Below are 23535 nucleotides of genomic sequence, written 5' to 3'. Positions count from 1 at the left end.
CCTCCGCCCGCAGGAGAACCCCTACCTGTGCAGCAATGAGTGTGACGCCTCCAACCCCGACCTGGCACACCCGCCCCGGCTCATGTTTGACCGCGAGGACGAGGGCCTGGCCACCTACTGGCAGAGCGTGACCTGGAGCCGCTACCCCAGCCCGCTGGAGGCCAACATCACCCTGTCCTGGAACAAGAGCGTGGAGCTGACCGACGACGTGGTGATGACCTTCGAGTACGGCCGGCCCACCGTCATGGTCCTGGAGAAGTCACTGGACAACGGGCACACGTGGCAGCCCTACCAGTTCTACGCCGAGGACTGCATGGAGGCCTTCGGCATGGCCGCGCGCCGCGCCCGAGACATGTCCCCGTCGGGCGCGCACCGCGTGCTGTGCACCGAGGAGTACTCGCGCTGGGCTGGCTCCAAGAAGGAGAAGCAGGTGCGCTTTGAGGTGCGGGACCGCTTCGCCATCTTCGCGGGCCCCGAGCTGCGCAACATGGGCAACCTGTACGCGCGGCTGGAGAGCGCCAAGGGCCTCAAGGACTTCTTCACGTTCACCGACCTGCGGGTGCGGCTGCTGCGGCCCGCGCTGGGCGGCACCTATGTGCAGCGCGAGAACCTGTACAAGTACTTCTACGCCATCTCCAACATCGAGGTCATCGGCAGGTGAGGGCGCAGCGGCCGGCTGTCATGGGGTCCCGGGGGTGCCGGCTGATACCTGGGGTATCACTTGGTGCCTGGGATGTTACTTGGTAGCCTAGATGTCACCTGGGTCCCAGGAGTGCCGGCTGATGCGTGGGGTGTCACCTGGTATCTGGGATATTATTTGGTACCCCAGATGTCACCTGGTTCCCAAGGATGCTGGCTGATGTCTAGGGTGTCGCTTGGTACCGGCATGTTGTCCGATACCCAGATTTCGCCTGGTGCCTGGGATGTCACCTGATTGCTTGGGAATCACCTAGTTCCCAGGACATATCTGTTACCCGGGATTTCCCTGGTTCTCGGGATGCCACCTGGCACCTGGGCATCGCTTAGCATCTGGGACTTCACCTTGTTCCTGGGACATGACCTGGTTCAGAGATGTCGCCTGACAGGAAGGTCACCTGGTGTGACCTTGAAGTGACCACATGTGATGCCGGGCTGTGCAGAGAGCTGGGCTGTGGGGGCGGGTGGGGTGTGATGTGAGCATCCTGGTAAGGCCGGGGCAGGGCGGGGCCAGCGCCTGTCTGGTGCGGGTTGAAGGTGTCAGTTAGCGAGGTGCTCAGCCTGGTGCCTGGCATAGGGCGAGTGCCACAGCACCTGTTGAGTGAAATCCGTACTGGTCAAAATGGTGGCACGGGAGAGCTGGCATGGACTGGGAGGGACAGTGATTGTTTGTTGTCTGTTTGAGACAAGGTCTCCCTAGGCAGTTCAAGCTGGCTTTGAGGTCACCTTATAGCCCTGGCTGGTCTGGAGCTCCCAAAGATCCTCCTGCCTCAGCCTTCCCAATGTCGGGATTACAGGCATGCGTCACCACACCCAGTTCATGATCCTAGTTCTGTGAACTCTCTAACCTGCCCGTGTGTGTAATTTTGAGCTCGTGTGTAGGCTTAGGCTTTGGAAAGAATCATGCCTGGCTCAGGAGAAGCCCTGGGGCGCGGGGACGCTGGAACCCGCTCGCTCATGGCTGGCCGCAGGCGGGGCTGTAGCTTTCTGCGGTGTTTGTGTCTCATTCCACTCAGATGCCAGCGGCTGCGATTCGGGTGGACAAAGGCGGGGCGAGTCGTTCGGGAAGCAGGGTCAGGTTCCAGGCCGGCAGGGGAGGAAAGCGGGTGCACGCTGGGCCCAGCGGCTTGGGTGCCTGTGATATCTGAGCCTCCACGCCCTGGGGCAGGGATCCGGAGATGGGGACGTTCTGAGTCAGCCGGAATCTGAGCAGTCCTGGAAGCCAAGGGCTGAGGGGTCCCCCAGACCTCCCCAGGGTCACGGCCTGCATTCTCACTGCCTTGGGCTGCCGCAGGGGAACCTGGCTTTCGTCTTATACTTCCTGAGCAGCTCTTGTGGGGCTCTGGTGTCTGGACCTCATGTGGGGTCCCGGCTGGAACGGGGACAGCTGAAGGCCCAGCAAAATGACATTGGGTTGGGGGAGCCCCGAAGGAGAGGGAAGGGCCTGGGACTCTTGGGGACAAGGTGGGAGACAGAGCTGCAGGAGGTCAGGATGGTGGCAGGGAGGAACCTAGCCACCAGCACTTCCGGCCACGCTCCCTGTCCCCAGCCCATTCCTGGAAGTGAGGAGGGGGTGGGGCTATTTTCTTCTGCTGTGGGGAGCTTGGGGCAGAGTCTGGAGGATCTGGGGAGACACCAGGACTTGAAGAGGGAGGAGGCAGAGCCCCCAGCAGCACAAGGTCAAGAGCAGTGCGGCATGGCCCACCAGGCATCTTTTACGACAGGACTCCCCAGCCTACCATGAAAGGCCACCCTGGTAGGCACAGAGAGTCCAGCCAGCTGTCAGCGGGTCTCTTCCGAGAAGCAGGGCACATGGAGCTCCCAGGAAGAGCAGCTGGGTGGCTGCTGGGCCACCTGCTGAGCTCGGTTTGCTCATCTGAAAAATGGAGCAACAGTACTGACTTTGCCGGCTTCTTGTGAGGAGGTAATGGGATGATGGGTTTGCAGGGCCCAGCCCAGTGCTTAGAGGGCACTCCAGAGCTGCACGGCACACATTTGGCAGGCCATGGTGGTGCCGAGGCGCTGGGACCAGGAAGAGAGGGGAAAGGAGAGGAGAGGAGGAGACAGCAGGGCAGCGCCCCCTCCCACCCCAGCCCTTGCCCTGAAGAATATTCCCCTGCCTGGAAAAAGCTGTTGAAGGCTCCCAGGACCTTGCCCAGCTGGACCCTTGCCAGCTGGAGATGGGCAACCAGGAACGAGCGCCCCACTGCTGGAAGCCTCCGTGCTGGCCAGGGTGGTGTCTGGGAGCTGAGGCAGAGTTGCCCCGTGCACTCCAGGGAGGTAACCATGGCAACTGTGGGTGAACAGAAGGAACCCTAGGTGCCCAGTACCAGGTGTGTGCTCTGGGCCAGGCACTCCAGCCACACCCCCAACTGGGGAGGGGCTGGAAAGATCCTCTGGGCTCAGCAAGCCTCTAGGCTGAGCCGTCCTGGGCCCAGGCTTCCAGGTCCCCAGCCCTGGCCACCTGCCCACCTCCGCCTCCCTCCGCCCCCCGTGCCTCTGCACGTCCTCTGTGGACATCCGGTCCCTATTGATCGTAGGTAACCAGAGACAGAGAGGGTTGGACAAGAATAGAAACAGCAGAGGCCAGCGGAGCGTTAGGGGCGGGGGGGGCGGTACAGGGGGCACCTTCCCCTCGCCCCGTCCTCTCCACAGCTGCCCTGCAGGAGGGTGGGTCAGAAGGGAGCCTTGGGGTGCTCCCGGCCAGCCCTGGGGACCTCAAGCTCAGAGGGCACAGCTCCCTATGCAGAAGGAGCCGGGGCTCCCTGAGTGGGCGGTACCCAGAGTCCTGCCCTGCGAGGATCCACCCACTGTACAGACTGGAACTGAATCTAGGAGGGGAAACAATAGAGGGGCGGCTCCCATCAGAAAGGCAAATAAGCGAGCTGGGAGAGGGGTGTGCAGTGCTGCTGGAGATGTAAAGAGGGGCAACCACTTTGGGGAACAGCACTGTGGTTCCTGGAGAAGTTCAGATTGTCATAGGACCAATTCTGTCGATTATTCTGTGGCTATAGCCAAAGTAATTGAAGTCAGGGACTCAAACAGATAGTAACTCGACCATGTTCCCAGCAGCCAAAAGGTGGGATATCCCCTGCTGGATAGACGGATAAATGAAATGTAGGTATTCACATGGTGGAATATTACTCACTCCTGAAAAAGGAAGGCCATGGCACATGCATTGGCATGGAAAAAGCCTGAGGCATTATGGGTAGTGAAAGAAGTTGATTGCAAAAAAGACAACCATAGCATTGCATTTATATGAAGTCCTTAGAGCTGTCACAGTCAGACAGACAGACAGACAGACCAACAGAAAGTGGGGCCTGGGGTGGGGGTGGCGGGGTTAACGTTTGTTGGAGACAGAGCTTCATGTGGGGGGATGGAAGAATGTGCAAAAGGATAGGAAGGAGTTTGCACGACGTTTCTGATACACAGTGGCTCCGATAGTGTTCTTTGACATGGCAGGGTGGTAAATTTTATGTGTTGTGGATTTTGCTGTTTTTAAAGTGGATGGCCCACGTGGACTGTCAGGTGAGGGAATCCTGGGTCTGGTGACCCTGGGCAAGAGTCCTAGCTCCATCCACTTCCCTAACGGGGGCCCAGGTCTGGGCTTAGCCGGCCCTTTCCTGTGGAGCCCCTGGCCTGTGGTCAGCGCCGTCCTCACGAGCAAAAACAGCAAAGGTGGGGGGAGGGGAGGGGCCTACGGGCTCCCGGAAGTGGTGCCAAGGGTTCCTGTGCATGGTCTCAAGGGAAGAGCACCCCAGTTTCCATTTGGTTCTCAAAAGAGCCCCTTGGTCCCCAAACATCTGGGAAGTCCTGGAAAAGCAGTTTCAGGGCTCCCCAACCACTGCTCCCATGGAAGAATGATGCGTGAGCTGGGCGTGGCTGGGCACTGCTGTCATCCCAGCCCTCCGGAGGCTGAGGCAGGAGGATTGCTGCAAGTTGGAGGCCAGCCTGGGCCACAAAGTGAGCTCAAGGCCAGCCTGGACTGCAGAGCGAGACCTTGTCTCAAAAACAGCCCAGAGAGCAGCGCATAAGGGTGGCCCTTCCCTGATATCAAGAGGCAGATGCCTGCAGGAAGGGACTTGGGACTCCCAAGGCCCGGGAAGTGGGGGACAAGTCTAAAGCCAGGTATCACCAGCCGCTCTGAGCCCGTGGGGAGCAACCACTGGGGGCCTCGCCTTCTCCTGCCCATCCTGTCTGTGCGGGGGATGCACTCCATGCCCCCGGACCCCCTTCTGTAAGGGCGCCCCTCGCCGCTGACCTCGCGGCAACTCATGTCTGAATCACTTCTGCCATGACCCTGCTCCTGTCACACACGTGGTCAGGACGTCACCCCCACCCCTGACTTCCACATCCCTCTGGGGCTCAGTGCCACCCTGACGGGCACAGCGGGGTCTGTGCGTCAGGGACTTCGTAGGTGGACAGGCTCGTGGGGAGAGCGAGCGAATACACAACCCAGACAACCGCAGGCGACCAACCAGGACAGAGCGGGGCGGGGCGTGTGGCCGAGCAGAGCCAATCAGAGACGGGACAGAGAGGGGGCTGGAGCAGGCCTGGGTTCTGGCCTCAGGCGCCCTGCGGACTCCCTGTGACCCGGCTGGCTGTGGTGGCCACCAATTGGTCATCTCCCAGCTTTTCCCAGAGTCCACTAGGGGCCCTCGGCTCCGCAACCTGAGCAGGAGCCTGCAGCTCCTTCTGAGCCCCTGGTGGCCGGCGGGGTGGGGACAGGGCCCCATTCTGAGCTGCGCACTCAGTTCTGGATTCCTGGAGGCTTCTTTCCACTTTAGGGGTGGGGGCGCCCTGCTCTGGGCTCCTGGCTCCCCCAACCCCCTCTGGCTTGAGATGGACTCCCCCCCCCACCCCCCATCAGGCCCCAGTCTCCAGGAGAGCCTGCAACCTCAGGATGTCACTGGGGAGAGGGTGCCCCCCGACCCCCCGCCCTTCCTACAAGAGCTTTCCTGACCTGTCCCTTCCCTTCCCCGTGTGCCTTCCCAAGGATGTTTTTCTTTTTTCTTTTTTTCTTTTTCTTTTTTTTTTAGACAGGGTCTCACTATGCAGTTCAGGCTGGCTTGAACTTACTTTGCAGCCCAGGCTGGCCTGGAGCTGTCAACGATCCTCCTGCCTCAGCCTCCTATGTGCTGGGATTGGCCATGCACCACCTTTCTGTGGATCTTGGGGTGAAGTTGCCATCCTGTACCCCACTTGCAGTGACCACACACTTGTCCTCCCTGCAGCCTGGGCTGAGTCGTGAGGTTCGACCGCTCTGAACCTGTGTCCCCTGGCTGCCTCTGGGTCGTCCTGGGCCTCCCTGGGCCCCTCTGCCCGGGGCTCAGCTCACAGAGCTCCTCTCAGGGCTCTGAAGGCTGGGGACCTGCACAGTGTCCCCTCTGCCCCTTCTTGGCCTCTGAGGTCACAGCAGCACCACCACACGGGTGCCGGGACCCCAAGTGGCTGTGCACCCTGGTGGCCCTGGCTGGGCGGCCAGCTCTAGACCCAGCGGCTCTGCGGGATGGTCCTCTGTTCTCTCATTCATTCGTTTGTTCTTCCTCACTCTGTCCTGCCGGAGTGGACAGACGCCCTCACAGGCACGCGACAGCCTTACCCATCACACTGCAGTGCAAAGGCCTGGAAAGCAGGGCTGGCTCTGGGACCAGACACAGACCAGAGGGACACTGACCCCATGAGGTGCCCCAGCCCTCCGCTGTCACCCCAGTTCCCTTTCACCGTTTCCTGAGGCCCAGTGCGGGCCCCTGCTAGCCTGCCCTTCCCTCAGGGTGCGGGGACGCCCCACAGGGAAGCAGACAAGCTTGCGTTCATGGCCGGCCAGAGGCGGCCTCCCAGGGCCCGGTCCCACCTGGGTCACCCCTAAGCCACACATTGGAGGCCCAGCTCCCCGGGCCGGCGCCCCTTCGAGCTGCAGGCCGCGTCTGGCTCGTGGCCGGTAACAGGGTTTGTCAGCAGGCGGGAGAGGAGATATATGAGAAAGCACTTATGCGCGCAGAAGCCCAGATTTGATTTACACAATGAACTCAATTGCCGGCCGGGCCGTGTTCCGGGAGGACTGGGCCTGCATTTGTCCACGTCACCCTGCGAGCTGCTGGGCGGCGAGGTCACCAAGACCTGGGGCCTGCAGCTCTGTCCCCTGCCGCTTCCCAGGCTGCCTTGTGACTGGATGGCCTCAGGGGCCTTGTCCCGCTGGACCCGCCAGGCCTACCCCACTAGCCAGCAGGAAGTCCTTCCCCCCAGCAGGGTCCCCAGATAGCTGTGTCCTTCCGGTCTCTTGTCACCACAGGGCCCAGTGGGCCACTGTGGGTCTCTCCTGACCGCTTCTTGCTCTAACGTCTGCCAATCTCTGCACCACCTGCCCCCTGCCTAGGCGGGGTCCCCGATCCACCCCCCAGAGAAGGTCCAAGGACTCAGGTCACAAAGCCGACTCAGCCTGGGGCTGCGGTCAGGGCTTGTCTGGGGGAGGGAAGATTCCAGGTGACCCTTACCCAAGCTCTTGCTGACCTTGATGAGAAGCTGGCTGGACAGGTCCACCTCTCTTGTGACCTCGAGGCCCTCAGGCTCATGTTCTCCTGGCTGTGGATGCCTGACTCCCCTGCGCCCGCTCAGTGATGCTTAACTGGCCTTTGGCAGGGCCAGCGCAGGTGTGGGTTTTGCTTCTCATAACCCAAAGCCACCTGGGAGAGGATTTTGCCAAACAAAAGAGCAGATTTGTGGTGGCAGCGGCCAGGGGCAGGACATCTCCTCCTGCTTCTCCTTCCAGGGCTCCTGCTCCCTGCCCCACACAGACCCCAGGGACTGGGTGAGAGGAGAGGGCAGGCGGCCATGATCGGTCACCCCAAGGTCCGAGTGCATGCCCCACTCTGGAGGGGAGCCCACCCTGGGGCCCCTGGCTCCCCACGCCCGCCTGTCCCCTGGAGTGGATGACATCACTCTGGGACCGGAGTTGACCCACATTCTGCCCGCCCCGCAGTCTGGGAGCCGCTCCAGAGCCAGCTGCTCTCCCGCCGGGGGAGGGGAGGGCCCGACTCACGACTCTCGCCGCACACCGGCGCCAGGTCCGGGGCCAGATGGTGCCCCTGCCGCCAGCTCCCAGGTGCCACTGCCCCTCCCTGCAGGGCAGGGCACGCTCCCGCCTGGCCCGGGCTGGCGTCCCTGCCGTCCTCCATGCGGCTGTCAGACCCCTGCCAGGCCTGCCACCAAGCAAACGAGGCCTCGGGCTGTCTGGGGCCCTTCTTGGAGAGGCTGTCACCTCCTGGGGCTCGTTAGGCATGAGCCAACTCCAGAAAAGGAGCAGCTCAGCGGCTCGGGCAGCTGTGGCCCTGCGTGGCAGGCAGGTGGCAGGGCCAACTTCCAGCAGGCAAGCGGTGCCCCTGTGCCAGCAGTGACAGGGAGGCCTCTCCCTGCCCCTCTGCAGCAGGGCTGGCAGCTGAAGGGCGGATGCCTGCTCAGGGGGCTTCGGGTGGACCCCGACATTTCCTGGGAGAGACTCACACTAACTAACACAGTGGCTCACTGTTCATCTAGAATTCCAACATAACCAGGCAGCCTGTATTTTTTGTGTGTTTTTGAGCGGACTCGTGCCCTGTGGACCCCAGCTGGCCTGACCCCAAGCTCAGCTGGTTCCTCTGCTGATCAAGGCTTCACCCTCCCGAGGAGCTGTGACTATAAGCACCGTGCCCAGCCAGCACCCTGCTTTTGTTCATTTGCTTTGTTATTGAAACAGGGTCTGGATGTGTAGCCCCAGCTGGCCTTGAACTTGCAGCGATCCTCTTGTCTCAGCCTCCTGAGGGCTGGGATCACGGGGGGTACACACCCACGCCCAGCTACCCTGCATTTTTATTTGCTAAATCCGGCCACCAGAAAAGTAGAGGGCTTGGTGGGAGAGCAGGTTCAAGAGGCCAGCAGATATATCCCTCCTTGTGGGGACCCCAGGGGCCAAAGAACAGGCCCCTTGAGCCCCTTAGGGGGTCAGCTGGGCTGGGTGTTGGCGGCAGGGGTGCTGTCCCGGGGACTTCCAGAGAAGGCTGGTCTCTGCCCCACGAGCCCCACGCTGCCATCCCACCCTCCCTATGTCACTGGTTGGCCCAGGAAAATGGCAACAACAGAAAAACTGGTGTTGGTGGGGGTGTATTGTGTCAAACGTGTGACATGTGTGACGTGTCACACAGCCCCGGTGGCAGGGGCACCACAGAACACGCTTCCCGCCCAGCCAGGTGCCAGTCAGAAGCTACTGACCAGGGCTCACTGCTTGCTGCTCCCCGCCTTTCTGCCTGTCCCCCCTCCTTCCCCTCCCTCCCCTCCCCGCTTTCCTCTGTAGACACCAAAGGCCTGCTGTGTGCCGCACCTCATGTCAGGCCCTTGGAAAAACCAGAGCACACAGCTGAAAATCTAAGGCAGGATTGAGCCCTTCCTTTTCCAGCTGAAGGGACCCGGCACCCAGAGGAGCAACTGTCTCCAGGTCACCCGGGAATCACCCAGCACCCTGCTGTTCATGTGTGTGCATGTGTGTATGTATGTGTGTGCATGTGAGCATGTGTGTGTGTACACTTGTGTGCGAGTATGTGCGTGTCCATGCTGCCTCCCCGGGAGTTAAAGCTGTGCAGTGTTGCAGTGGTGGGGAGCGGAGGGGTTCTCTTTCTCACACACACATACACACACACACACACCCGTGTCTCGCTGGCGAGGCCGCGCCGTCCTCTGCCTGTGCCTAGACACTGCTGGGTCACAAGGGCCTCAGAAGTGGGTTGGGACTCTCGTCCCCCGAAACCTAGGCCATGGCGGGCCTGGGTCTACAGGGATCTCATGTCCCCCATAAAGTGAGGAGCAGGGCCTTGTGGGTTTATGTGGGACTCGGCTAGTAACGCCCTGTGCCTGTCGGTGTGCGAGTGCCTGCCAAGCCATTTCCAGTGCCTGCTTGTTTATTTTGTCTCCTTCCCTCCCAGGGTCCTGCAGGACCAGGAGGAGAAACCAAGGCACAACAGCCTGAGGGTAGGGCCAGCTGGGGGGGTGGTGTTTGCCCTTCTAGGGGCCCTGTGTGGCAGCCCCAGCCCTGGAGACTGTGGGCCACGGTTCGGTCACTGCTCACAGCCCTTCCTCCTGCCAAGACTCACCTGCTGCGTGTAAAGCATGTACAGCGTTGGCCCGTTTGTCTGCCACCGTGCAGGGCCAGGTGTCTGTGCCGCAGCCTTCTAGGCCCAGCGCGATAGGGCTGCTTGAGGGAGCAGGGTGATCGCGGGAGACAGTTCCAGCTGGTGCCCTTGCTGGTGACCCAGCTTCCCATGCCTGCCCAGCCCTGCGGGGTGACGTGGAGGTGCACAGCTCCCACCCTCCAGAAGCTGTGATTTAGCAGCTTTAGTATTCAGTGTGTCCAACAAATGGTGAACCCCTAAATCTTAGTTTAAAAAATAATTACAGGAAAAGACGTTTTGCCATGGGTCCCTCAAATCCTCCCCTTGCTTCAGACACACCGGGCCCCACCGTCCCGGCCGCTTTCTGCAGCAGCTCTGGGGAGCTCTGTCCTGAGGGTCTCTGGTCACGCGGTCCTGGCTGCTTTCAATGCTTTGAATGGATCCAAAACCCTTTCCCTATCGTGGTGGTTGTGACTTTGGGAGGAGCCGGAAGCCTGCAGTGCCAAATCCTGTGAATGAAGTGGATGAGGACGGGTGTTTTCACAGCCCTGCTGGTCCACTGGGTGGGCTGGGCAGCAGCGGGCTCTGTACATCTATATTTACCGCTTTCTGTAAAGAAACTTAAGAAAGAGGAATCCAGAGCTGCTGCAGAAAGTGACGAGACGGGTGGGGTGAGCCTGTCTACAGTACGAGCCGGAGGACTCTGACGGGGGGTTTCCAGCCACGTGTCTTGTACTGTGATAAAAGTTTTATCATCCCGTGTGTACTCACAGTGTGCAGCCATCACCTCTGCCAATGTTTTTTTGTTTTTTGGTACCAGGAATCGGAGCTCAGGACCTTGTGCTTGCCGGCTGGCACTTCCGCTACTGAGCTATAGATCCCAGGCCACCTTCCTCTGTCGATTTTAAAACATTGTCGTCCCCCTGAAAGGGAAACGGTCTTCCCTGGTCAGTCCTTATCCTGAGTGCCCTTCTCCCCAGCTCAGGATCAGAAGCCACCAGTCTCCTTTCTGCCTCTAAAGATTTGCCTGTGTTGGGGAATTTCATATAAAAGGCACCTGAGGATATCTGTCTTTCTGTGTCCAGCCTAATTTTGCTCAGCCTGGGTTCAGATCCCGCCCCCCCTTCGAGCTGTAGCTGAGTCAGCCGAACGTCCCACCGCCTGTACACACCACATTTTATCTGCTGATGGAAGCTGGGCTGGCTTCTACTTTCAGAGTAAAGAGTGCTGCTGGGAGCACTCGTGTGCAGGTTTTCTCGCGGACAGGTGTGTTCATTGGCCTTAGTGGACACTGAGGCAGAACTGTGGCTCGCGGAGGGACCCCTGAGTCTCCCTGTTTGTGGAGCTGCCAGGAGTCTCCAGTGCAGCTGCACATTTTGCAGCCCAGTGGCAGTGTGGAGGCTCCCGCTCCCCACGTCCTCGCCGACACTTGGTGCTGTCTGTCTTTCGACCCTAGCTACCCCTGTGGGTGTGAAGCGTCACCTCCTCCTAGGCTCCGTGTACATTTGCTTCACTGGTGGCCAGTGATGGCGCAGCTCTTGTCATGCGCTTGGACGTTCAAAATCTTCTTTGGAGAACACCTGTCTAGGTTCTGTCATCTTTTTAAAAACCAAGTAATTTGTCTTTTTATTGCTGAGCTGTGAGAATTCATTATATATTCTAGTTATAAATTCTTTATTGGAAGCAAGATTTGCTTTTTTTTTCAAGACAGAGTTCAGGCTGGTCTTGAACTCACTGTGTAGCCCAGACTGGCGTCCAGCTGTCAGAAGTCCTCCTGTCTCAGCCTTCCAGGTGCTGGGATTGCAGGCCTGTGCCACAACACTGGGCAAGATTTGCAATTCTCTCCTCTTCTGTGGTTGTTTTTTCACTTTCTTGATGGTGGCCTGTGAGGCACAAAGCCTTGAGCTTTGCTGAAGGGTGGTGTGTCTACTTTTCCTCCCCTTGTCTCTACTTTGGGGTCACATCTAAGAAATCATGGCTTCGCCCCTGAATTTCCTTCTAAGAATTTTCTCACTCGGGGCTTGGAACCATTCTGAGTTATTCCATGTGAAGCCAAATCTAACTTCATTCTTTCCCATGTATTCAGCCCACGGCATGAATTTATTTATTTACCGACAACTTCTTTAAATTAAAGTACTTCTGAAGTTTGGCCTCTTCTAGGCAAACTGAAGCTTGGTGAGCATGAATACAAAGCCACCCCATCGCAGTTTCCCATCTTCCCGAGGCGTTCGCACTTGGGAGAGGACCCTGGTTTCAAGGAGCTTTTTGGTGGGGGACAGCACCGCAAGGGTCCGTAGGAGAGGGGGTGGCCAAAGGCTCTCGGAGGAAGGGATGGATGGCCCAGGAGCTGATGTTGCCTTTAAGTATTAGTGTCAGAAGGGCAGAGCCCAGCTATACTTTCCAGGCAGGGACAATCACGTGTGCAAAGGCCCAGAGGTTGGAAAGATCAGAGTACACACAAATGGACAGAAGAATGGCAAAGCAGAAAGAGATGAAGCGAGAAGGGCCCCAGGAATGAGCTCGTGAGGTTGGGGCCCCGGTGTGCACACACATACACCCCCACCACACGCATGTACGCACACACATGTCACCTAGAGCTCCCCACAAGTCAGGAATATCGACAGCTCCTGCCATGGTCCCAGCGGCTGTGTCAGCCCTAGACCAGCCTCGCCCATGCTATGTGGGCAGGGGAAGAGCCAGACCAGCATGATCCCTGTGATATCCAGGCTGGGGTTGGGGTGGCTGCTGCCTCCCTGGGCTGCCTGGGGCCTCTCTGCCTAAGGCAGAGCTGCCTGTTAACGCCAACGAGATCTGCCGCTCGGATTCCTCTGGTCTCTTATGCATTTTTAATAATCCAAGGTCAATGTTATCACCCAACGTTGGTGGCATTCTTTTCCTTCTGCAGCTGATGTCTAAAAATATCCCTTCCTCAGGCCAGCGGCTGGAGTACCTTCCCAGTTTCACACGACGACCCAGCGACTGGGCTGTTCCTCCCCAGCTGGCTCAGTGGGGTATCAAATAGGACTCAGAAGGAAAAAAAGAAAAACTCGAAACCTCCGAGGTCAAATACATTTTGCAAACAAACTTTCCTCAGGCAAAGGCAGACAGGCATCTTTCCGCAGGAGTGTAGGAGCCTCTGACGCACTCCTGTGCATGCCTTGGAACCCTGGAGAGTGGGCCAAGGAGGTGGGTGGAGAGCAGCAGTTTCTTGACCAAAGCACCAGGACTGTCCTTTGCCTCCACCTTTGGGCTCCAGTGTCCCCAGGAGGAAGGGCTCTGTGTGACAAGCACCTGCCTTCCCAGAGCCAAGGCCTGGACACGAGCTGAGCCAGAGGCATGGTGACTCTGGCAGTGAACAAGCAGGGCTCTTCACGCTCCATTTATTTCTGCTCTCTTTTGCATCCAAATAGTGCCGGGGACGGTGTCCCGCATGGATGGGAAGAAGGACTTTTAAACACCATCAGCATCCTTTACCTGAAACACTCAGCCTCAGAAGCGTTGGGAAAATGTTATTCTTTCCGGTTTTGAATATTTGCACATATGAGGTGTATGCAACACTAAGGTGAAAGTGTAAAATTTTAAAAATGATCTGTAGGAAGAGACACAAAATACCCGTCCCAGCCCGATGCTTTGGGCAGCCTGAGCCCACCGTCCCGGCCGCTTCCTGCGGCAGCTCTGGCGTCCTCTTTCCTGAGGGTCTTTCGTTGTACTGTCCTGGCTGCCTCTATGTCCTGAATGGATTCAAAGTGCTTCCCCTCGTGGTCACGTTGACTTTGAGAGGAGCCAGAAGCCACGGGGTGCCAAGCCCCGCAAATAAAGTGGATGAGGACACAGCCTGCCTTTCCACTGGCTGGTGCTCCCCAGCAGTGGTCACTATCTCTGTCTGTCTATTTTATTTTTTAAACAATATCCTGTAAAGAAACTCAGGAAAGAGGACTCCAGAGCTGCTCCAGAAAGTGGTGAGAAGGGTGGGACGAGTGTGTTTGAAGCTTGAGGGGAGGATTTTGAGGGTTCATTTCTTTGAATTAAACATTCACCATCTATTTGATCGCACCTCTTGGGGAGGGGACCCCACTCTAAACATGACATTCAGGTGCGACCCACGCCTTTCTCCCGTGCACAGCCCAGGGTATTTCCACAACGCTGGGACCTCGAGTCGTCCTGTACCCCGCCCCAAGAGGGAAGAGGGGGACGTCCTGCGTGTGGTCCCACAGCAGCGCTCCCCATTCCGGATGTGGGAGCATTCGGACTCTGGGTTTTCAGATCAGGGATTCTCAGCCTGAGACTCCATGTCTCCCCAGACAACCCGGGAGCCTGAAGGACCCGCCGCTCTCCCAGTGGGGATGGCCGGGGAACAGGCGCTATCCCACTGAAAAACTTTAAGGACTGGATTTAGGAGGACAGATGAAATGCCCCCTGATGGGATCATCTTAGAATAGCGCCACGGCTCTCGAAATCCTTTTAGGTGCTTACAGGAGCCATGGCTGCTCACCATGGAAAAAAGCAAGAAGCATAAAAATGACAAGAAAATAAAAATAAACCCGTGCCTGGGGGGTGGCCAGGGCAAGGGGCCGCCCCAGCCTCCCTGCCTGGGTCTGTAGCGGGGAGGCGACAGCAGAGGGCTGAGTGAATCCCGCTCGGTGCACAGCGAGCACTGGGCCACCGCGGCCTTTTCCTTGCCATCAGGGCATCGCTGTGGCTGGGCATCGTCTTGGCCCACGTGATCTTTACCGCGTCCCCGTCCAGGTGCCCTTGCGTCCAGTGGGGGTCCGGCCCGCAAGCCCACAGGCCGCCTGCACAGTCGGGGAGCCCACTGTGGTAGGGATGGAGCCCTGGCCCTGGTGCCTGCCTGTGCAGCCTCGGAGGACACAGCACGAACCGAGCAGGACACAGCAGCCCTGCCGGGGGCTCTGTCCCTGGCTGAGTGAAGCCCACTCCCAGCCTTCTCTCTATTCCGGGTCTCTCCTCACACTCTTGCTGATTCTCGAAAGTTCTCTCCTGTGGCCTGGGTTGAAAACCTGAGTAAATGTTTAACTATTGTTGTGCAACCAAGCATTTCTGAGGAGCAAGTAGCAGGTGACAGCTTCTCCTAAGGAGATGAAAAGACGAAGCCCAAGAGGCTTAGGTGGGAAGGCTCCCTGAGCCATTAGGAAGCCAGGCAGAGCTGCCATTCTCATGACGATTGGAGAACTGTCCAGGACGTGCGCTGGGCTTAGCTGCCTATGCAGAGCTTGAAGACAAACAGCTTGGCCAGTGCCCACGGAGAACAGGCAGGACAGGATGACTCTACCTCAGCCTAGCATTCCCGAAGCTCTGGGTTCCATCCCCAGCACCCCAAAATGAGAAAAAGATGTTAGGACCCATCTCGGTCCACCGGTCAGATTCCCGCTTTCCCTGAACCCACCCGTGCTGCCCTCCGAGCCTCACTCGGAACAGCTTTGGGCTGGGGGACCAGTGACGGCGCCCTCTCTTTTCAGGACAGTTCGAGTCTGTGCTCTGGGGCGTCGGCCACTTGAGTGTGGGTCTTCTTAAGCCATTTCCTTACTTCCTTCAAATGGGGCTATTTTGCATGGACACGGTTCTTCCTGGAGGTGGATCCTACACCCACCCCCTCTCTGTACCAAGCCCCCTCCTGGGCGCATCTTGCCTTCAGTTCTGGGGTGTATTTATTGATGAAGCCACACAGTCACAGCCCGTAGTTTACATTAAGCTCCTTTGGACACACAGAGTCCTAGGCGTCGGCCGCAGCGGTGCCTTGCGGGAAGTTTTGCTGCCCTGAGAGCTCCCGTGTGCCTCCCCATCTCTGATTTTCATCCCAGCAGGGACCGTCTGCTCTGGGGCCACCCACTGACGGTTCCCGCCCGGCACCTGCCACGTAACAGGTGCCCTGCACATCCTTCTCTTTGCATATTTTAATAAAAATAAGATTCTACTAAACATACCAGACTGCAATTTGCTTTTTCCAAATATTGACACTGTGTCTTGGCCATCTTCCCACATCAGAACATGGAGCGCTCTCTCTCTCTCTTCAGCTTTGCATTGTGGGGAATTTCCAGCACACACCCAAAAAGAGAGAGACTGGACCTACCATGACATTCCTGTCCCTCCCTTTGTCCGCTAGTGACTCCGCCATCTTTCCCATGCTATTCAGAAGCCAGTGGTCCGTCACCCGGTCACTTTATCTTAAATATTTCTGTGCATCTCTAAAAGACAAAGACCGTAAGAAGCATAATCACATCCGGTCCTCACCCCGACACATTCACGGGATCTCACTAGACAGTCAGCATTCAGACTGCCAAGCGCCTTGTCGCCTGCCTCCCGTTTGATCCACGGCATGGAGCTGTTCGGCCCCAGATGCGGCCGAGTGCAGGTGCCGCCCTGGGTGGACCCGCCTGGGAGTCCTCAGTCTGGGCCCCCTCCCTCTGTTAGAATTGTACCCACTGCATTTCATCTGATGAAAACCCTGCGGCTCACTTCTGTACTTCCGCAGCCAGGATCGTGCCAGTGACAGCCCCCTGGGCGTTTAGTGTGTTGTTCTGTCCTCTGAATTTCCTGTTGAGATTTGACCGAGTTCCAGGTCAGTTTGTCTGGGCAGTGGGCTCACACGGGTGGGCAGGAGGGAGGGGTGCGTCCTGCAGGAAGCGTGCTGTCAGGCCGTCCTGTGTGGTGTTCCCTCCACCGCTGCTCATGCCTGGGCCTGCGTTCAGAAGGTGCTGCGAATTCTGCCGTGAGGTTCTTCTGTAGAGAGAAACCTCCCTTGTCAACCTTCAATTACCCTGAGCTACAGCTTATGTAGGACAGGCAGGATCAATGCCTGATTTTGCCCCTTTATTTACTAGTTTTCAGAATAATGAGCCGCCTATGAATATTTGAGTGAATACATGAATAATGGATGGTGGATGAACCAGCTAGGTTTGGGAGCAGGAAGGGCTCTTCACTGCGTTGCCCTGGAGGGTGTCACGTGGGCACCTGGCTGACAGCATGGGGTGGCCAGGTCCCCGTCTGCACAAGGAGGACAGGGAGCAGCCCTTGCTACCTGTCAGCCTGCTTCAGTCAAGAGCAGAGCTGACTCGGGGCGTGGTGTCCCACGCCGTAATCCCAGCACTTGGGAGGCTGAGGTGTGAGGCAAGCTTCAGCCCAGCCTGGGACACTTAGCAATTTAGTAAGACCCTGTCTCAAAGTACAGAGTATGAAGGGTGGGAAGGGTGGAGTAAAACCCGGTGTGAAGGCATCGGGTTCAGTCCCTGGTACCAAAAACAAATGGAGGTGATTCAAAGCCAGGTGCTAAACATACAGCATCTTGTTAGGTGTGGCAGTGCCTGCCTGTGACCCCAGCCCTCAGATGGCTGTGAGTTCGAGGCCAGCCTGGACTACGTACGGAGACCCTCACTGTCTCAGAGAGAGAGAGAAGAAAAAGAAAAACCCCAGAGAGATCTGGATTCTCCTGCCCTTGCCCAACACGCAGGAACCCTGCCCTGTGGTTAAAGGGGAAGTGTCCCCCACACACTCACGCATGTCCCCACTTTGGGGACTGATTGGATCACATGGGTTCCACCTCCATCGATGATAGGATCACATAATGGGGTGGTGCTCTGGGGAGACGGCGGAAGCAGGAGGGCCCTCACTGCAGCTGCAGGTCATGGAGCTGTGGCCCTGGGTCAGATCTGGTCCCAGCCCTCCCTCTGCCAGGCCCTTCCTGTCTTCCTCTGCTTCCTGGCTGCGTGGGGTGAGGTCTCCTCCGCTAGGCCCCTCTGCCACGCTGCTCCTGTTTTGGAGCCAGCTGACTGTGGACGGAACCATCCGAAGCTGTGAGCCGGGGAACCTTTCCTTTGGGCTTATCGGGCTGTTTGCCTCAGTGACGGACGCAGACTTCACATCCTGGAAACCGCCATCCCAGGAGGGGGCTGGGCTGCGGCAATCCAGGGCGGCCTTCAGGCTGAGGCAGCCTGAGAAGCCCTGGTCACTGACACAGTGTGGAGGGACCCAGGGCTGCACACAGGCCTCCTCCCCCGAGCGCGCTGACCTCTCTGCCCTCTGTGGTCTCCACAGGTGCAAGTGCAACCTGCACGCCAGCCTGTGCTCGGTGCGGGAGGGCAGCCTGCAGTGCGAGTGTGAGCACAACACCACCGGCCCTGACTGTGGCAAGTGCAAGAGGAACTTCCGCACGCGCGCCTGGCGCGCCGGCTCCTACCTGCCGCTGCCCCACGGCTCCCCCAATGCCTGTACGTAGGTATCCCCGGGACCAGCGGGGGCTGCCATCACCCTGCCCTTCAGCCCTGGAGCTGTGCGCACACACGAACCCATGCACACAAGTATACACACCCACACACACAGGTGGACTTGTACAAGTGCACACTGGCGGGCATGCACACACCAACAGACAGATGTGTGCACACACACACACAGAGTGTCAGGAGCCTTGCAGCCCCCTCTAGCTCAGCCACCCTGCAGACCTCTCTGCTGCCCTTCCCGCCCCGCCCTGCCCACAGCTTCCTTCCTGGCTCGAGTCCCCTTGACCCTGGATGCAGGGCAGCCCCCCTCCCCCCACAGGATGCAGAGAGTGAGGGGGCCAGACCTCCCCACTCGTCTAGGCGGGTGGGACCCACCACTCTGCCCCTGGTCCCAGATGTTCATGGGGCACTGGGCGTACATCACACGGCGCTGCATGTCCACTGCCCCTGCACCAGCACCTGCACCCTGGCCCTGGAACCAGACTCCTGGTTCCCCAGCTGCAGCACCATCCTCTGATTGCTGTCCTGAGCTCCTGGTCTGGCTCTTGACATGCCCCCCGCCCCTCATGCACGTATGCCAGGGAAGCCGTGCACAGCCTTTGGGGTCCCCCTCTCATCTGTACCCTGAAATCATGGGTCCCTGGAATCCCGGGTTGCAGGTGGCCCTGATGCTGGCCCAGGGCTCTCACCACTAACACCTTTCAGATGCCACGCATGCTGCAGATGGGTAACTGAGGCCCAGCCAACCTCAGGATCCTTCTGGGTCCATATGAGCTGCAGCCAGACAGAGGCTCCAGGCTGCTTCCCGGACCTGATGCCAAAGCCGGTGCAGGGCCGTAGTCTCTGCTTCCGGACGCCCGCCTGCCTGGGCCCCCCCTTCCACTGGTGAAAGATTCATGTGGCTTTAGGCTGATCAAAGCGGAGCACCACGGCGGGGCCGTGACAGGCCTGTCGTGCGTGGGCCGGGGCCAGTGTGGTGACAGGCCTTTGAAGGGGTGACTTGTCAGACACCTCATAGCACTCGGGGGTTTTCAAAGGCACCGAGACAGCTCGGGGCACTGGCGGCCAGGCGGGAGGTGGCCTCGCTGTGTCCTGAACCTTTGCTTCAGTTGCTGTCACCCCCGACTGGCTGGCACGCCCGCCTCCTCCCATCTGTCCGGCAGCTGCACGCCCAGCTCCCACTCCCAGCTCTTTTCTTCCACCTGCACAGCCTGTGGGGTCTCCTGTCCCCCCACAGCAGGTTCTGTCACTGTCCCCCCTCCTACCCCAACCACTCCTCACATCACCAGTCCCTTCCCTCCCCAGTGCCACCTGCTCCTGCCTCGCCCCTCACTGCTGCCCTCTCTGAATCTCCCTCCTGGAGTGAACCCTCTTGATCTTCCGCCCCTCAAAGGCCCCTGCTCCATCTTTAGTCCCCCCAAAGGCCCCTGGGTGCTCTTCTCCCCGCCCCCATCACTTTCTGCCTTGGGACCCAAACAGCAAAATCCTCTCCTCTGCTGCTGGATCCTCTGTGTCTGGGTCCTGCCACCAGCACCCCGGGACCTGGGCCCTCTGCCCTCTGGCACCCACAGCCCCCGGGGCCCAGCTTAGATTCTCCCCATCTCTTGGGACCCACCTCTCCCCTACATCCTGAGTCCTTGCCTGCCGGCCCCACCCCCCCTGCCCTCCATGTGCGACAGAGCGCCTGGGTTGAGCATTGAGTCCTGGCCCCCTACTCCGGGCCTCCCTGGCCCATCCCATTGACTGCAGCTCACCAGGAGGGGCCCTGACACCTGTCCCGATGCTGCCACAGAGTGCCCTGCGTGACAGGGAGGCCCGGGCAGTGGGTCCTTCCTCCCCTGTTGTGCTGATTCCTGCCTGGGACCACAGGGCCTCTGGTCAGGCCAGGAGCCCCAGGCTGGGGCCATCCTCTGCCCCTCCTGCCCGCTGTCCTATTGCCCATCCCATCTCCTGAGGCACCATGAGGACGAAGTGGCTGCTGCAGCCCTAGGCAGGGTTTCCGGTCAGCCCATCGGCCACGCTTCCATTCCCAGCCGGGGCCACAGTTTCCCCAACCGGAGGCCGAGGGGGCTGCAGTTAAGCAGGAGAGGAGTGCTTGGCACTTATCATGATGGGAAATAGCACATCCCAATAGGGAAATCACAGCCCCAAGACTCAGTTTCCCTGTCCAAAAAGTGGCTAATAGCAGCCCCGCCACTCAAGGCTGCAGCAAGAGAAACAGGGCAATCCACCGAGTCCAAGCGGGGTGATGGCCGGGGCCCTTCCCCACACCCCAGCTGGCTCCCCACCATACCCATCTCCATAGGAGGCTGTCGCCAGGCCCCTGGTCTGACCACGGCTGTGAACCTCTTGTCTCCCGGCAGGTGCAGCTGCAGGCTCTGCCTTCGGCAGTAAGTATGGGACTCTTGGGTGACCTGGGAGGGGCTGGGCAGAAGGGAGGACCCACACTGTTCTGGGCCTGGCCTCTCCACTCCCGCTGATCGAGCCCATCTGCTTCTCCCCTGCCCCTCCCCGGAGGCTTCCCGAGTGCTGCTTTGGAAAGCCGTGGGTCCCGTGACCTTGATCAGACTCCCTGTTCCTCCTGCACTGCCCACAAGCTCCTGTCCCTGCACACTGGTTCCAGCTCAGCCTCCAGGGCTGGGACACCAGCAGGGCACCTGCAGGAGGAGGGCAGAAAGCCCTGAGAACTCAGGGGGAGGGGGAGGGAGCAGGCGAGGACAGGACACTGTGGTCTCTCATTTAACCCCACCAACCCCACTCCCTGGGGAGACCCATCTTCTCCTCTGAGACCCAGCAGGAGCGGCCATGCAAGGTCAGCACCCATCTCCAAGGTGCTTCTGGTACACATCACCCCACTCCGCCTGGGCTCTCTAGATGGGGACCTCCCTGACAACTGTCCCTCCCCCACTGAACTGGGGTGCTCTTGGGCAGAGAGGGCACCGGCAAGAAAGTGACCCTGCCTGGAACCTGGGTGTGCACAGCCACAGTTACAGGAAGTGGCTTCTCTAGGGCACCGGCCCACTGACCCTCCCTCCTGCCCCCATCTCTTCCCAGGCAGCAGCAGGTCCTGGAAGGACCCCGCCCCCAGAGGCCCTGTGGCCACGCGGGGGGCACCCATGACTTCCACCCCCTCCACATCTACCACGCAGGCACCCACAGCCCCTAGCACTCCACAGCCCACAGGTGGGTGCCAGGCTCTAGTCAGTGACCTCTGCTGTCCCCTGCTGCTTGTAGCCAGCGTCCCTGCCTTGCTCTGGTGGGATGGCGGGGCTCACCTCTTAGAGTAGAGAATGCTAGTAGCACCCTAAAGCCACCAGAAATGGGCTGAGAGGGCTATCAGGAGACCCCCTACCTAACCAAGCCCCAACCCTTCCTCCTGTCCCTTCAAGAGCAAGGGTCTGAGGCCGGGGTGGCCCAGGGGACAGGGCCCCTGAGAGGAGGGTGCAGCAAGGCCACGCTGACATTCAGATGGAGGTGGCACCCATCTCCCAAGGGTGCTCAGCTCCAGGGTCTGATGGGGGAGCTGGCTCAGGCTCCGCCCCCAGCTGACCACCTGGCAGGGAGGATTCGGGGCGAGCGGAGCGCGCAAAGGCAGGAGGAGGCTTGGGAGGAAGCAGCGCTGGGCACCTGCCAGCACCTGGAGGCCGAGTGTGGGGCGGACCCATTCGCGGGGTCTCAGCTACAAGATGGGTTTGGGAACCTGGCTGATTCTAAGTCCCCCTCAGAGGCACATGTGTGGGTTCCTGAGGTGTGGGGTGCTGCAGCAAGAGTTCTGGTCTCCCCTGGACTTCCTGGAGGTGTCCTCCCAGGCACACCCCCTGCAGATGTCTGGGAGACTGCAAGTAAGGGTCCCTGCGCCGAGTAAGCTTCCTGGAGCACACTGCCCCCTGCAGGAGAGACGTGGAAACTAAGGACAGGGACCCCCTTATTGCTGAGGCCTCCCAGGCAGGCCAAGGGGACCTGCCCAGCCTCTCCAGGTGACAGCAGCTGCTTTGACCAAGTCTTGGGCGCCTCACCGGGGGTGAAACCTAGTGACTCCTCTTCCGTCTTGACAGGCCAGGGCCTGGTGGGTTCCAGGGAGCCTCTCAGGGTGGACAGACAGGGTCACTCACGTTTCCCAGCCTCCTGAGACCTGTGCTTCTTCTTTCCTTCCTTCCTTTACTTTGTGACCTGTGCTGGGCGGACGGAAGTAAAAATAGTCACACAGCACGTGGGGTGCAGAGTCTGGCTCCAGACCGGGTCCGTCGGGGTGCAAGGCCAGATAGGCATGCCCCATCCAAGTCCGAAGTGGTCAGGCCTGACAGCAGGGGGTGCTCTCCGGTGGCCACCAGTGGCCTGAGCCTTGTGTGTTGGGGGGTCCTCACCGAACCTCTGCCTGGAGCCCTGTTCCTAATAATTCCAGCCCCGAGTGGTGGCAGCAGGGGTCTCCCGGCTCAGTGCTGTACCCCTGGCCCCCTGCTCCAGGACAGGGAGGCTGCTGTCTCCCTCAGGCCACAGGGGAGGGGATCGAGGCGTAGGAAGGGGCAGCTGGGTTTGCACTGTGTCGATTACACCTCGAGGAAGCTGTTAAGAAAAGAGAAGCAGAGGCCCAGGGCACCGGCACTGAGGCCTGAGGCCTGAGGCACCAGGACCCCCGTCCCCCGTCCCTCTGCCACCCATCGCACTGTCCTCAGTCCACGGGAGGCTGGGAGGTGGGGCTGTCCTTAAGCCCTGGCCTGCACAGCTCCCTCTTCCAAAGGAACAGCCGGGCCTCCATCTGCTCTTGGCACAGGCTGCGGCCACCTTGAGACCGTTCCTCCGCGCACCTGAGCCTGTCCTGGGGGAGCCCTGCAGGGACGTTCCTTGCCTGACTCCGGCCCCCAGAAAGGTCCCCACCTTTCCAGCTCCTTCCAACAGGTGCTCTCTGGCCAGAGGCCAGCTGGGCCCCGATTCCCAGCCCAGGGGCCTGTCCCGCCTTGCAGGGCGGTGCTGGGCTGAGCCAGCTAATCCTCCTGTGGAGTGGGGCAGCAGAATGCCTTCCGGGCTGCTTTTACCGAGGCTCTAATTAAGCCCTTGCCAATTTGGGTCCTGCGGCCCCCTCTCCTCCTTGAACACCGTATTAATGTCAATTTGATGTCCAAAGGCTCCCGGCTCCCAGCTGGGAAGTCTGCTGTGCTTTTTAGCTGGGAGATTTTCTTTGTCTCTGCCATCAGCCCTGGCGTGGGTAATCCCTTTAAGGAGCGGGAACAGCAGACCTCTCCCCGGCCCTCTGCTCTGTCCTTTGAATTCTCCATGCATCTGTTTAGTCTTGGCAATGAGTACCGAGCTTGAAGAGGGTAGATGCATGCTGGGGTCCCTGCTGGACTCAGAGCACAGCAGGGGTCAGAGAGGTGGGGGAGTGGTGACACTGGAGGACACTCCTGTCCCTGGGTGGGGGCTGGAAAGAGGCTGTCTAGGTCCCTCCCAGGGACACTGAGTGTCTTGGGCAAGAC

General features: G+C 59.5%; 1 protein-coding gene across 6 annotated transcripts in view; it reads left to right on the top strand.

Annotated features, from left to right (window-relative positions):
* Ntng2 (netrin G2) overlaps positions 1 to 23535 on the top strand; it is a 52298-nt gene that overhangs the window by 23439 nt on the left and 5324 nt on the right. For 3 of the 6 annotated variants that reach the window (XM_063244291.1, XM_063244289.1, XM_063244290.1), the window contains exons 3-6: positions 14 to 657; positions 17883 to 18055; positions 20428 to 20454; positions 21119 to 21247. In XM_063244291.1, coding sequence (XP_063100361.1) covers positions 14 to 657; positions 17883 to 18055; positions 20428 to 20454; positions 21119 to 21247 — 973 coding nt within the window. The remainder of the gene's footprint in view (positions 1 to 13; positions 658 to 17882; positions 18056 to 20427; positions 20455 to 21118; positions 21248 to 23535) is intronic. The other 3 variants (XM_063244292.1, XM_063244293.1, XM_063244294.1) reach the window with 1 other exon arrangement.

Source organism: Cavia porcellus, unplaced genomic scaffold, assembly GCF_034190915.1.
Source record: "Cavia porcellus strain 051 isolate PalLab524CR breed Dunkin Hartley unplaced genomic scaffold, mCavPor4.1 scaffold_49, whole genome shotgun sequence".
Classification (NCBI taxonomy): Eukaryota; Metazoa; Chordata; class Mammalia; order Rodentia; family Caviidae; genus Cavia; species Cavia porcellus.
This window is presented reverse-complemented; position numbering and strand designations above follow the sequence as displayed.